General features: G+C 38.9%; 1 protein-coding gene across 10 annotated transcripts in view; it reads left to right on the top strand.

The window, feature by feature from the left end:
* ATF7IP (activating transcription factor 7 interacting protein) overlaps positions 1-15700 on the top strand; it is a 108389-nt gene that overhangs the window by 54941 nt on the left and 37748 nt on the right. For 9 of the 10 annotated variants that reach the window (XM_069773795.1, XM_069773794.1, XM_069773788.1 and 6 more), the window contains 3 exons: positions 1774-2831; positions 10116-10202; positions 14576-14721. In XM_069773795.1, the coding sequence (XP_069629896.1) occupies positions 1774-2831; positions 10116-10202; positions 14576-14721 (1291 nt within the window). The remainder of the gene's footprint in view (positions 1-1773; positions 2832-10115; positions 10203-14575; positions 14722-15700) is intronic. The other variant, XM_069773786.1, reaches the window with a different exon arrangement.

Here is a 15700-nt window from a genome sequence, read left to right as displayed (position 1 = left end):
GAGGATTAACAAAGTTATAGAAGCCTAAAGTACATGAACTATGATGAGATGCTGAGTGAGCTTTACAACTTTAATGTGCTGAAGAGAAGGCTAAAAGGCTATCTTATGGCTGCCTAAATAAAACTTGTAGGCAAGGTTAGTTACAAAGAGGGTGTAGCCAAACTGTTACTTACAGGCTGTGGAATCCCTGTTTTGTGAATTTTACGACTTGGTTGTATAAAACCGTCGCTGATCTGAGCTAGGGTTGGCGGTAGTCCTGCTTTTTTTTAATCAAAAAATAATTTAAAAAAGTATACCCTCACCTGAAAAGACAAAATGCATTTTATTAATGAATTTCTCAGCTCTGTGAATGGAAGTGGATTGGGGGAAGATGCAAAATGAACTGTACTAAATACTTAAAAGGCATTCTTCGTCTAATACTTATGCTTTATCAATGGTACGAACACTCACTTATCTGGTGCTTGTGGAAAAAATAAAATAAAATTCGTATAGAGATAACTGCCTGATTTATTTTCTTTCTCTTTTTCTACTTGCTGTATTATCTTTTAAGTACTGTTACCCAAGTGAATTTTCGCATGTTTTGAGAAACTTAAGAAGAGCCATATCCTAGACAGGAGTAATTTCTGGTGGTGTAGTAGCTTCGGTAGAGTTAAATTGGTTAGCATCAGCTGATTCAAGATCTTAGTTGCTGAGTTTCATTTAGGATATAACAAGTTCCGTAACCGCTTTCTGCTTCTGAATAATATAGTTATATAATATCTGATCCTTCAAAACTGGGTTCTAAAACAAGAAACTCTGAATTTTGTTTGTTTTGTTTAATGGAAGCAAATGAAATAAGATTTTGTTGTATTTCAACAAAATTATTTTAACTTCCTAGGTAATGCTTGCTCTATGCTTGATTTAACTCTATTGATTTGATAAAGTAGATTTTTGAACGTTATTTTTCTTAAATTTTTTTAATATATTAATGTTCTTATTTTTCTTAATATTTGCATGGGTTGATGGAATGAATAAAATTATATGGAGGGCAAACCCATGAGTTTTCCTTGAAAAAGGATGTTTTTCTAAAAGGAGCTACAAGACCTGTAGTTTTTATGAGCACAAATGGTCTTAGTAAAATATTATTGGAGATTGAATGAAAGTGCTCTAAAAACCCAAGTTCACTTAACCATTGTATAAATATGGAGGCTGAATGTCTATTTTGTCTCTACAGAAGAAAAAAAGTACCTTAACACATTCAGAAATTCTTTCAATATATTGAAGTTTTCTTAAAAGTTACTTGATATGAAAATCTTGTCATTTACCCCAGTCGTTAATTCTATTTGAAACTCATGAAATTACATAGTTTTGGAAAGATAAATGTAAACTGGTAGACCAAGAATATTTCTTACTTTTTATAAGAAGAGAGGCTGCTGACTCTTATACAATATCTGTTTCTAGCTAGAAAACCTCATTGTGTGGCTTTGCTGTCATAATACTATGAGACGACTGGTCTAAAATGTGTGGTCAGAATATTACTACATAATGTTATAGTGTGATCTCAGTGATCTTTACATACATGTGTTTGTGCCGCATACATAGAAACTTGTATTCACTTTTTCTGAGGACAAACAAAATTTAAGTGTGTTTGTCAGGTGTTTGTTTTTGTAGATGCAGTTAAACCGGTTTGCTTTTAAAATGTGCTAAATGCTACAGTCTTTCTTAGGAACATTGTCATATGATGATAATAAATTGTTATCTTCACAATTCTTTCTGATTTTTTTTTTTTTTAAGGGTCAAGATGGATAGCACAGATGAACCTCAGAAAAAGGTCTTTAAAGCACGAAAAACCATGAGAGTAAGTGATCGACAACAACTTGAAGCTGTCTATAAGGTTAAAGAGGAGCTGTTGAAGACAACTGAAGTTAAACTGTTAAATGGAAAGCATGAGAATGGAGATTCTGATTTAAATTCCCCTTTAGGCAATACAGACTGTATGGAGGACAAGAGGGAAGTTAATGGCCTAGTGGACTTGTGTGTTAACTCTGAAGAAGGAAGAACAGCTTCTGATGAAATTAGTGAAGCAAAAAGCCCTGAAAGTAGGGCAGGGAACATAGTCAATGACATAGAACCCAAACTAACGCTGTCTCCAGAGGATGTTACTCCTGCACAAGATAAAGATACTGATACTGCTTTAGCTTGCGAGGCTGAAAATGGAGTGCTTTGTAGCAATAAAGATAACTTCCATGAAGAAAATAATACAAAAGATCATTTGGACCAAAGAGAGAGTGACATCCCATTAGAAGGTGAAAGTAAATCAATTTGTGGTATCAGTGACTCTTCTGAAGAGAAGGGAGAAGCAAATGACTTAACTATTAATTCCGATTCATCTGGTGAGGCAAAAAGGACTGAGGAAGGAACTGTTGAAGAAGCTGTTGGAGAAGAAGCCATCTCTAGCAGTATGGAAGCTGACCAGGAACCAAAGGACAAACAAGGCATCCCTGCAGGTCTTTCAGAAACCACTGTTCAGAAGACAATAGATGAGCCAAGTGGAAGTATCTTGGACAATACTGACTCTATGGAAACAGATGAAATTATTCCAATTTTGGAAAAACTAGCCCCTGCTGAAGACGAACTGAGCTGTTTTTCTAAAAGTTCTCTGCTTCCAGTGGATGACACAGTCCCAGACTTAGAAGAGAAGATAGACAACTGTTTGGGTTCACCATCCAAGCAGGAAAGCAGTGAAAGTCTGCCAAAAGAAGCTTTCTTAGTACTGTCTGATGAAGAGGATGCTTGTGATGAGAAGGAGGAACGTGCTGAAATAATACTACCAAACAAGTCAAGTCTTCCAGGTAAGAATTTTATAAACGGGTAGTTTTGATTCAAGTCTGGGATTTTGTTCATTTCTTAGAATGACACACTTGTGATCTTTCTAAATCAAAAAGGCAGTCTTACCCACCAATTCTGTGTTACATAGTCTTACAGTTCTCAAGGATGGAATTTGAGGCCTGGAAAAAAAATGAAGGTAACACCAAAAACCTGTCATCTTCAAGATCTAGTTTGGTTTGGGTTTTTTTTCTCATACTTTTTGCACACTGGGGTGGTATGGTAGGTGGAAGAAGAGGGAAGATGAGTAATTGCCAGACATGAAATAGAAAGATTTGTGAGAAGAGAAACGTGTTCATTTTCTGTTCTTGAGGGGAAGAAAGGATCTCAACTTTCTTTAATGTGCAAATAAATAATAAGAATAAAAACATGCTGGTAATCCAGGTATGCCACAATTCCCATTTTTTTTCAAATTTCTTTTTTTCACCAAAAGACAGTATTGGAAAGGTTTCATGAAAAAATGCAAGTAATGTATAAAAGCTATATAGCATGAAAACCATATATTTAACTCATAGTGGGTTTTATTGACCTTTTATCTGGTGACTGTGGCAACTGATTAACATTTGAAAGCATTGATTGCAGTAAGCTGGTACTTCAGTCTCTTCTTGTAGTTAGCAGAAGAATTTTTTTTATGTTAAACTGAATTGGATGTCCCCTATAGTCTATTATTGTCATACAGTTTTGTAAGCATTTTGTTTGTTTGTTTTTTACATAGGGCACTTATTGTCATACAGTTGCACTTCTGAAAATAAAACAGATGAATAAATTACAGATAAGTTGACACTGCTTTTCTATCTGCAATTAAGAAAGCTGTTGTTTCAAATGATCTTGGGGTGGCTTTTTTCTTCCCCCCCACTTCGCATAGCTTTTTATGAAATGACAACAGTGGTAATGCAAATGTGTTTAAACATGCTTGACTGAGTAGGAATTCCATAGATTAAACAAGCTTCAGGTGTCTTTCAGCGTCTGGCAAGTTAGTAACCATAGTTTCTCAACTCTTGTTTCACTAATGATGAAACAGTGTCTTTCGCTAATGTGTGATGGCATTCTGAGTCTTCAGTCTCTAAACAACTAGAGAGAGGGAGATAAGAGTATGTCTCTTCAGCCATGTTTCAGACTTTTCCTTCTTTTCTGGTATTTACCTTTAAAATTTATGCCAGTTAAACAGAGAAAAGGTAGATTCCGTAGTTTCTTCTAAGGATCCTATTTAGGTGTTAGGTGTTGCACTGAGATTGCAAAAGTGATACCATTGTTGTGCAATTAAATTCTTCCAGAAACTATTTGGAGATGGGAGCTGCAGGGAGAAGGAACATTGTGTGTACTTGTGTCAAAGCTGTAGTGTGTTACAAGTCCCTTTTATAAAGTGTACATTACAAATAAATTGATGATCCTTGTTCTTGGTGCAGTTTAAGGGTTCTTTCATTTGAGATGAATGAAATTAAGATATCAGGGTTGCTTTTTTTTTTTTTTTTTTTTCGTCATCTTACCCAATGAGAAAACACATTGTGGTCACAGAGGAGTTTTTGCTCTGGAGCAAAAAGGCAGAAGTGAATATTAAATATTGGACTACAGTTTGCAGAAGTCTAAAATGATTGTATCCAGCAATATTTTTTTCAGATTTTCAGTTTTGGTGACAGGACGAATTCTGTTGACTGGTTGTTTTATTTATTGGCTATAATAGTTTATGACTTTTACAGTTGCATGGCTGTAACTGAGACTGTTAATGAAATGAAAACTGGCCACTCTGAAGTGTGTTCTGTCCTTAACCAGCAGTGATTTGTTAATTTCTGCATTCTAAGCTTCATAAAGCTTGCCCATCAAGTTGCAGAGAAGGGAGTTTAAATTTTTCTGAATAGTACCTTCTGTGAAATATTTCAAGCAAATCTTTTGGCGACCTATTTTGTACTAAATTTAACATGGTATTAATACAAAAATCTTGCAGTCTTTTTGCCAATTTCATTTTTTCAGTAACAAAGCTAATAGCAGAGAGGTTGCAGGGGCAGGAAACAATTGTATAAGAAGACAAGAGTTATCTTAGAAGATAAAGGTTAACTTTTGGAAAGAGTCTGTGAGAATTAAATCTTTGGAGATGGTGTGGAGATCATTTGAAGATGCTATATTGGAGGCACAGGTGCAAGCTGCTTAATGGAAAAAGTACAGTTTTCAAAAAGCCCAGATGAAAACCAGCATGGCTAAACAATGATGTAAAGAATGGTACTAGAAGACTTTCTTCAAATGGGCAGATTAATAGAATCTTTTTCTGAAGTAGAATTAGTAAATACAAAGGCTACGTTGGCACTCAGGATTTTTGTGACGGAAGATCTTTGGGTAAGTAAACAAGCAATTTTTCAGAAAGCTGAGGAAGTTTTCTGGGACTGTGTAACTATGTTCTTTTTCTCCTCCTTACATTCTTCCCTACTTGATCATCTACTGTTGACATGGAACTGTTGTAGATAGGATCCTGGATTAGGTGAACTGTTGGTTTTACCTAGTGCAGCTGTTGCTATGTTCTTTCTCTTACCTAATCTGGATAGTCTCAAGTTTGACCAGGTGAGTATGTCTACCAAAGCAAATCTGAAGTCTGTCTTCCTCAGAATTGCTAGCACTTTGAGTGCATTCTAGACACCTTGATTCTAGGCTTCTCTACAGCAATGGCATTTCATGCTGTCCAGAGATAGTTTGAAAGAGAATTTACTTGTTACTGATCTTTGTTAAGGGAGACTGAAGTCAAGCACCACACCCAAGTACAACCCTTTAAGAATTAAGAGTGCAGTTAACATTTAAAAGGATACAGCTTGTCTTCTAGAATGTAATGTTTGAGGAGAACTTCAGAGCATGGAATGGCAGATAAACAACTAAACATGAACTTTTGTTCCTGTGTTGTGGTAGAACTAGCTGTCAAAATTCTTGAATTCGCAAATAGGAAAATAAGTTACACTTAAATGGCACTGATGAAACCACTTTTCTGTAATAATATTTCTGTTTCTGGTTTTTATTTCAAAAAGGGATAATGGAAGGCTTTCAGAGAGTTGCTGAAAAAAATATTTCAGCATTTAGGAAACAAACTTTTTACTGGAAGGCTTAAAAGAACCTAAGTTTTGTTCATCCAATAGAAGATTAAGAAGGTCTATACTATCTGCAAACAGGAGCTGCACATATGGTGGAAAGAGGTTTCTTTAATGTAGCAGACAAAGACAGAACTGCTGCATCATTGATCCACTGGATTTTGCAAATGAGAAGTCAGGCACACTTCTGTCCAACAGGCTTTGGAGGACCGATTAATGGATGTTGGATTCGTCAGTGGTAATCTTTAAGTTCTTTATTGATTTTTTTTTTCAACTAAAAATGTGGTAATAAATAATTAAAGAAGAGAATATTATGCTTTGTGTTTGAATCACTTGATAATTTTTTATTTTATTTTATAATAGGCAGGAGAGTTGTGACCAAATAATAGAGTAGTTCGGGTTGGGAGGGACCTCAAGAGGTCTCTAGTCCAGTCTCCTGCTCAAAGTAGGGTCAGCTGTGAGATTAGACAAGGTAGCTCAGAACTTTATCCAGTTAGATCTTGAAAACTTCCACTGATGGAGACTGGATGACCTCTCTGGGTAACCTGTTCCAATGACGCGGGTCACAAGTGGTGTTCCCCAGGGCTCAGTAGTGGGGCCAGCTCTGTTTAATATCTTTATTAATGATCTGGATGAGGGGATCGAGTGCACCCTCAATAAGTTTGCAGATGACACCAAGTTGGGAGGGAGGGTTGATCTGCTCAAGGGTAGGAAGGCTCTACAGAGGGATCTGGACAGGCTGGATCAATGAGCCGAGGCCAGTCGTATGAAGTTCACCAAGGCCAAGTGCCAGATCCTGCACTTGGGTCACAACCACCCCATGCGGCGCTACAGGCTTGGGGAAGAGCGGCTGGAAAGCTGCCCAGCAGATGAAGACCTGGGGGTGCTGGTCGACAGCCGGCTGAATATGAGCCAGCAGTGTGCCCAGGTGGCCAAGGCGGCCAACGGCATCCTAACCTGTATCAGAAATAATGTGGCCAGCACAAGCAGGGAGGTGGTTGTTCCCCTGTACTCGGCACTGGTGAGGACGCACCTCGAGTGCTGTGTTCAGTTTTGGGCCCCTCGCTACAGGAAAGATGTTGAGTTGCTGGAACAAGTCTGGACAAGGGCAACCGAGTTGGTGAGGGGCCTGGAGCATAAGTCTTATGAGGAGCGGCTGAGGGAGCTGGGGCTGTTTAGTCTGGAGAAAAGGAGGCTGAGGGAAGACCTTATAGCTCTTTACAACTACCTGAAGGGGGGTTGTAGTGAGGTGGGTGCTGGTCCCTTCTGTCAGGTGGCTGGAGATAGGACGAGAGGAAATGGCCTCGAGTTGCAGCAGGGGAGGTTTAGATTGGATATTAGGAAAAATTTCTTTACTGAAAGGGTTGTCAGGCATTGGAACAGGCTGCCCAAGGTAGTAGTGGACTCACCGTCCCTGGAGGTGTTCAAAAAGCAAGTGGACGGGGTACTTCAGGACATGGTTTAGTGGGCATGATTGACGGTTGGACTCGATGATCTTAAAGGTCTCTTCCAACCTAAATGATTCTATGATTCTATGACTCTCTTCATGATGGAAATGTTTTTCTTTCTATCAGTTGGAATCTCTTGTTTCTGCTTACACGTGTTGTCTCTTATTCTTTGCTATGTACCTTTACAATGAGTCTGGCTCCATCTTCTCAAAAGCCACCTTACAGGTATTGAAAAGCTGTTTTTTAAGTCCTCATTAAGATTTGTCTTCTCCATACTGAACAAGCCTAGCTCCCTCAGCCTCTCTTACAGGTCATGTTTCCCAGCCCTTTAGCAGTCCCTTGCTCCTTACCAAGAGATGGCATAATGAGTGCCGGGTAAGGGGTACTAACCACTTCTTATGATACAGTGGCTCTGTTCCTGTAAATGCAGCTCAGGATGCTGTGGACCTCCTTTGCTGCCAAGGGCATGCTGTTGGCTCATGCTTCGCTTGCTGTCTATGTGAGTCCTGAAAGCAGAGCTGCTTCCCAGTCATGCGGGCCCTAGCCTGTGTCATTGCAAGGGTTCTGCCTTCCCAGGTACGGAACTTTTGTATTTGTCCGTGTTGAATATCATAAAGCATTTGTCATCCGATTTCTCCAGCTTGTCTGGGTCATGATGAGTCCTTTGAAAATACATGAATCTGTGATTTCTTCCTAAAGAAAAATAGACGAATCTTGTATTTCTGCTTCATCATAACTTCTAGGTAGAGCTTGATCAAGGATTCACTACTTAGAAAGGCTATGCTTTTGTACTTTCTTGTGATTGCTGTCTGTGCACATCAGTTCTAGCCAATCTGTAAGGAGAATGTTGTGGTTACAGGATTATGGAACAGTAAGAGTATGACAGCGCAGTCCAGAATAACTTGCAAATACGGTTCAGATACTCTTATGCTTACTTATTATTTTTATTTCCATTTATATGTATATTTTGGCAGAACTGACATTCAGATATGCATCCAGTCAGTCATTAAGCAGATCTAAATGCTTGCAGCTGTAGAAATTATTTAAAGGTATTATCAACTGTTTAGTGATGGGCGACCACCTTTGTGTTCAGATCCACAGCCAATAGTGTGACTTAAGACAACTGTGTGATAAATACAGTGATAACTTAGTGATATCAAATTACTGTTTTTTTAAAGGATTGCATTCATTGCTTCTGCCTGTCTAGCATCAGGATAACAAGATCGCAGCTTATCAGTGAAAAATAAGCTGTTAGCCAGTTGTAAAATTATCTCTGTATTATGGTTTGAACCTTCTTAACTGGAGAGGTTTAGCTGGGCACCGTGTTTAAACCACTTTTAGTTAAACGAGCTAAACTTGTTCAGAGTGATGGAAGTCTGTAAGGAAGGGACTTACTTGTCCTTGAAATTACTTTGTTCTCTACATGGAACTCAGAAAGCTCAGCTTTGAAACTTGTAACATACACAGACCTAGAATGTCTTTAAAGTATCTTTCCATGGAATATTTGTATCTTTCAGTTGAATATTAAAATCTGTAAATTGTGGGAAAAGTACTCTTGAACTTAGTGACTCTCCTTTAGATTCTTAGGTAAATGAGTCCTGTTTTACAGATAACAATTAAATATATGAAGCCTATCTATAAGTCTTAAAAGCAGGTGGCATAGGCACTATGCCATTTTATTATCTTAAAAATAAATCAGATTGGGTTTGAAGAATTTATGTGGAATGAATATTTCATGTATAAATTAACAAAATGAAAAATCTCATAATTTCAGATTTTGGGTTTCTGACTCCTTCCTTTTTCTGATTTATTAGGTGACTTATTTTAAATCATTCAAATGTTTTTCATAATAGAAGTTAAATTTATTGTTAAGAGAACACCAGGCATATCTTTGCAGCTAGAACTTTGTCTAAAAAAGCTAGTAAACTCTGCTGTAATAACAAAATGAAAATAGGAAATTGGAGAAGTGTACATATCAAGATGTGCGTAACAGTGCTGACTTGTTCTGTTATATTCTGGATCAATTTTAATGTAATCTTAAAAGTAATAGTTTTATGTTGTATGTAGGGAGCACAGGAGGTAGCAAATACAGCCTGTACAAAACACATAATGGACGTTCATGGTACATGTAATAAAAGTTTTCAGGAAGTGTTAACATTTTTCATTTTAACCTCTTTGCATTTGGGGGTGTTATTTCAGATTTTTCTTTTTTTAAGAATTTCCTGAAATGTTATGTGTTTAAATAACTAGTCTTAAATTGTGATGCTTTGTATCAGGAAGAAACTTTAAACGAAAATTCATATTTGTTAAGAAAAGAAGAATCTAGGCCTTTTCTACCATAAAGATTATGGTTGAATTTGCCAATTGTAAATAGATAGAGAAATATATTAGTATTTTGTTACTGAAATTTTTATACTACTTTTTCCTAGGTGAAAAATAAACTAAAATAATATATTGAGAACTTTAACTACATTAAAAATTTCAGAGGTAACTTTGAGGCATTCAGTTGATTTTAAAGCTAAGCAAATCCAGAAGCCAATCTTCCTGTGTTGTACGGTAGTTCAAATTTTTGTTCTGAAGGTATCCTCTGATTTTTTTCATCTCTGCCTTCTCTCTGTGTCACACTTATTTCTCTTGCCTTCCCCAGCATGGTTTTTCATAAGCATTCAATAGGACTCTTACAAGACTTTTGTAGGTCAGCATAAGTAACACCTGGGGGTTTTTGTTCTGTTTGTAGAAGAGGTGGAGGAGGAGAGAAGAAAGGAGAGTGAAGAGGGTGGAGAAGAAGAGGCCCACAAAGAAGAGGAGAAGCACACAGAGAGAAGTACGTAATATTAAAACTATTATGCTCTACTGGTCGTACATGTTAGAAACACAGAACTGTTGAAGTTGGAAAGGACCTTTGGAGATTATCTTGTCCAAACCACCTGCTCAAAACCAGGTCAGCTAGAGCAGTTTGCTCGGAACCATGTCCAGACAGGTTTTGAGTATCTCCACAACCTTCCAGTGTTCCGCTTCCAGTGTTTGACCACCCTCACAGTAAAAAAAGTTTTGATATGTTTGAATGGAATTTCCTGTATTTCAATTAGCATCCATTTCTCTCGTCATTTCACTGGTACTCACTAAGAGTCTTGCTCTGTCTTTTTTCACCCTCTACCCATCAGGTAGTTTACACACATCAAAAAATCTCCCCTAACCGCCTTCTCCAGTTGAACAATGCCAGCTGTCATTTCCTCATATGACAGATGCTTCAGTCCATAAAACATCTTGGTGGCCCTACAATGAAGTCTCTCCAGTATGCTCATGTCTTTCTTGTATTTAGAAGCCCAGAACTGGACACAAGACTCAAGGTTCAGTCTCACAGTGGTGATTAGAGGGGAATAATTGCCTCCCTTGACCTGCTGGCAATACTCTTCCTCAGGCAGCCAAGGATGTTGTTGGCCTTCTTTGCCAACAGGGCACATTGCTGGCTCACATTAAACTTGATGTGCGTGAAGACCACCAGCACCTTTTCTGCAAAGCTGTTTTCCAGCCAGTCAGTTCCCAGCCTGTACTAGTACATGGGTTTATTCCTACCCAAGTGTGGGACTTCGCATTTCCTTGTGTTGAACTTCATGAGGTTCCTGTTTGCCTATTTCTCCAGCTTGTCAAGGTGACTCTGAATGGAAGCATAACCCGTCTATTGTAGCAACCAGTTTTGTATCATCTGCAAATTGCTGACCATGCCCTCAATCCCATTATCTAGGTCATTAATGAAGATGTTAGCATTGGTACCAGTATCATCCACTGGTGTGTGTTACTAGTGACGAGCTCCAAATGGACTTTGTGCTGCTAATCACAGCTCTTGGAGAACTAGTTGAGCCAGTCCATTTATCTAGGCCATACATCATCAGTTTGTCTCTGAGAGTGGTTTGAGTGTCAAAAGCATTATTAAAGACAAGATAAACAGCTTCCACTGCTCTCCCCTCATCCACTAAGCCAGTCATCTCATCGTAGAAGGCTATCAGGCTGATGAAGCATGATTTCCCCTTGATAAATCCATTCTGACTATTCCCCATCACCTTCTAAATATGTTTAGAGATGATTTCTGGAATTACTTGCTCCATCACATTCCCAGGGATTGAGGTGAGGCTGACTATCCTGTAATTCCCTAGGTCCTTCTTGCCGTTCCTGAGGATTAGAAGAAAGTGAATGTCACTCCTGTCCTCAGGAACCTTCTGCTATTGCCACAACCTTTCAGAGGTTGAGTGTGGCCTTGCAGTACCTCAGCCAGCTCCCTTGGCACTTGTGCGTGCATCCTCCTGGCTTGGGTGGGCTTGTGTACGTCTAGTTTGCTTAAGTGTTAACTCAGCGCTCCTCCACTGAGAGCAAGTCTGCCTTTACTCCAGACTGTCCCACTGGTCTCAGGGAGCTGGCATTGCTAAAGGCAAGTCTTCTCGTTAAAGTCTGAGGCAAAGGCAGCATTGAGTGCCTGGGTTGTTTGTGTCCTTTGTCACTTGCTCTGTTGCCTCATTCAGCAGAGGGGACATATTTTCCCTAGTTTTCCTTTTGCTGCTGGTATACTGGTACACTTGTACCTTTCATGCCCGTCCCCAGATTCAGCTTAGAGTGAGCTTTGGCTTTCCTAAGCCCATTCCCACCCACATAGTGACTTTATCTTTCTCATAGGTCACCTGTCCCTAGCAGATGCGGGCCTCTATCCACTGCAGACAGGGAGTCACTTGCTACTAATATGTGGTGCTACTGCACGGCTCAGGCTTAGCCAGTTCAGACATTTCATGGGGTGGAGCTGCCCACCCCATATCTGCTATGAGGGCACTGAACCAAATCTGTCATTGTCCTGTACATCTGCAGGCAGAGTGGGAGCTGCTGTCCTGGTGCTTCCAGCCTTTGTCATCATGGGAGTCTCCATTTCCCATCTGCGTAAGCTCAGGCTGTAACTGTACCTCCTTTGGTACAACTGGGGGTTGTGGTTCTTGAGGCTGCAGGATCTTGGCATATATCCAGCCAATCTGTTTCTCATAATTTCTGATGTTGTTCCATCCCTGACCTCCTCCCATAGCTCCTTTAACCTAGTAACACAGGTCTGCCACTAGTTTGCACTTTCTGTAGCCAAGAAGCTCATCTCCCTCTGCCACAGCCTTAGCCGGAATGGGAGGCCCTAGATAATCCCTGCAGCCCAAGGCTTGCAAAGCCATATCTTCCCCCAAAATAGCTCACTCTGGGTGGAGGCTCTGACACTACTGGGAAAGTTGTTCCAGTGGCTGCTGCAGACCACACCATGTGGCACATCACCACCATTACTGAGTGCAGGGACCATCCACCTTCTGTGCACCCCACTGTGCAAAGTCCTGTGTTTGTTCACTGCTTTCTGGGAGCTGTCCTCTAGGCCCAGCAGTAATGTAGACCTCTCCCTAGTACCTGCTGAACGGGTGTTTGAGCCTCCATAAGGAATCAGCTGGAACAGAAGCACAAAGCACCCTTTGATCAAGAATAGCTGATGCAGCTCATTAGAAGCTGCTAGTTTCCTAGAAGTCACAGCCTCCTTTAGATAGATCCTTTTCACTAGTAGCAAGCACCCTGAAGCTCTTCAAAGAGAATCTAACTGCAGTGAAGTTAGATGCAGCATCTGCTTCAGAACAAAGTACCTGACTATTAAACATGTTCTATTAAATATGTAAGTAGCTCTTGCATGTTACAAACTACTTGTACTATTCAGTGGTTAAGCTTTTTCTAAAGAGACTGACTAGGAGTAGGAAAGAGTCGTATTGACGATCATAATAAACTTGTCTTCACTAGTCTAGGAGTAGTGTTCTAACTATACATGGGGTTTTTTTAGTTTTATTTGTACACGTTTTTCTGATGGATGGAAGAAAGTTGGAGATGTAGCTCTGATTGGTTGGTTTCTTTTGGCGTTTTTTTTTCTTCATTTTCCGGTGTTTACAGGCATTCTGGAAAAAAAAAAAAGATGAACTCATACCTTAAACATTTATATGGCTTGCAAATATTCAGCATTCTTCAAATTTTTATGAAGATCCCTGTGGCCCTATAAAACTTACCTAAAATCTGAGGACCTATGCTTTCACAAACTTTTAAAAATAACCTAGGCTGTCATGCAGATTTTAAAATACTACCTTTTAATAATTTTTAGTACAATAGTGCAATTAGTGCAACTCTCAAAAAAAAATCACAAACCATCATAAAATCAGATCAGACTGAAAGCATCAGAAATCTAACCATCAAAAAATCAGACTGTAAGAAACTTGTGAAGTTAGAAATACAACTCAGAGTGTATGTAGTACAAGTAAAAGAAAAAAATGGCAGTGGAAAGTAACTTTGTTATGCTGTTTCAATCTCCAGTGAATCTTCATTCATCTAATTCCTGTACATCCTCAGGTTTGGAGTGGAGGGGTTGGGGGTTATGGCCTATGGTGTTTTGATGGTGGTCAGGTACACACAGTATGCTCTGTAGCTTCCCTTCCTGATAATTTACCTAGGCTTGTTTTTTTTTTTTATATGTGGATCTCTAGAGGATACAGTGCCAGGAGCTGGATGAGTGAATGAGGTCTCTTTGGTTCTTTTGTGTTTCATCACTGTGATGAAAATTATTTTTATAATATAGTTCTGTTTTGAGCCTGTTCTTTTGTTAGATTTTTACTTTCCCTCTTACCCAAGAAGTAAGAAAAAGGTTTGAATCTTTTTTTCAGTCAAGGATTGGAGGTACAGATTAAAACTTCATGGCAGGTAGAAAAAAAGTTCATTGCTGGCACAGGCAGAATAGGTGTGGTTTTATTTGGCTGGAATCCTGAGAAAAGGATTCCTTTTTCAGAAGAGAGTTTTGTTATGCTTCTCAGAAGCCATACTTCATTATAGGAAGGTGCTGATGGGAGCAGGAAGAACTTGCAGGCAAGTTCTGGAGAAGGGAATGGTGGTACTAGAGCCATTTTGCATTTGGGGCCATGGTTTGGTGTCTTAAAAAGCAGAACTCGCTAACAGGGCAGCAGTGTACAGAGACAAAAGGGACTGTTGTTCTGCTTTGATGTCATCAAACATCCTGTTTTTCCAAAGGCTTTCTTACTGGTTTAGGATGAAAAAGTTTAAACTGGCGACAAATGAAACTTCATAATAATCACGGCATTCTGCAGATACCTGTTTTTTCAAAGGTTCCTCACAAGCAGTTGTATCTAATTATTCCAGGTGAAGCGTCAAGGAGAAAGCGTTCCAAATCTGAGGACATGGACAGTGTTCATTCTAAACGTCGTCGGTACATGGGAGAAGATTATGAAGCAGAACTTCAAGTAAAAATTACAGCCAGAAAGGATGTTGACCAAAAATTACAAAAGGTAGGATGGAAGTGTGGAGCGAAGATGGCAAACACGCACCTGTCACTTGTCTTACCATCTTTGAATTAGCTATCCTTTCCCACATACTCCCTGCCCCCCAAACACTCTTTTTTGTGGTTGAAAATGGGACGTAATTCAAATAACAAAGGTGGTTTAATTCATATAAAGTTCCATATAGCCCTGCTTTTAAGAAGAGACCAAATACCATATGAAAACTATGTTGCCGGAGTTAAATTTGAAATGTGCTAAATATTTAAACTCTTAGGTCTTACGTGACTATAGATGGAGAATCTTAGCAAAGGAGGTATAAAGGTTTATATGTAGTGCGCTTTATTGTGTGCCTAGCTTTAAAGAAAGTCTGTCTCCAAACAAGAGTGCAATCAACATAGGGTTTTGCAGATTGTTACAGAGTTGTTAATTGCCTGATTGCACCATTGGCATGTAAAGAAACCTCTGGTCTTGAATTAAAAAAGATTGTGCCCTTCTTCATTAGTTAGTTTGCTAGTGCATGTTGTAACTTCGTTGATGTAGGATGCAGAAAACTGAATGACATTTGTGGCTTGTTTATTTTTGTTTCCTAAGGCAAATTTTTGCACTGCAATAGGTATAGGAGGGAGAAAAAATTTGTAATAAATAATAAGGTATCAAGTAAACTTTGTGGAAATGAGTCTCTTTCCATTTTTAGCTTCTGCAAGAAAAGCAACTTGGGGCATTTCTGCTAGGGGGAAAATGCATCTCAGAAATAAAGTTTTGTTGAATGGCTTTAGTTACTGCTCTTTGAATGCCAGTATTCCTCTCAAGAACAGAAAAGTAAAAGGAAAAATTAATTTGTGTAAAGACAGCACTTTATGAAAATATCTTCTGCAGTTAAGGTTCTTTTTATATGTAATAAGCTTTTATACACATCATACTGCAATGAAATTAATTTCTTGAATTAATGGCAAAGAGGGACCGTTTGTATTTGCCAAAATAGATGTAG

Source organism: Haliaeetus albicilla, chromosome 28 (assembly GCF_947461875.1).
Source record: "Haliaeetus albicilla chromosome 28, bHalAlb1.1, whole genome shotgun sequence".
Lineage (NCBI taxonomy): Eukaryota > Metazoa > Chordata > Aves > Accipitriformes > Accipitridae > Haliaeetus > Haliaeetus albicilla.
Note: the sequence above shows the minus strand (reverse complement) of the source record. Positions and strands in the feature narration are given on the sequence as shown.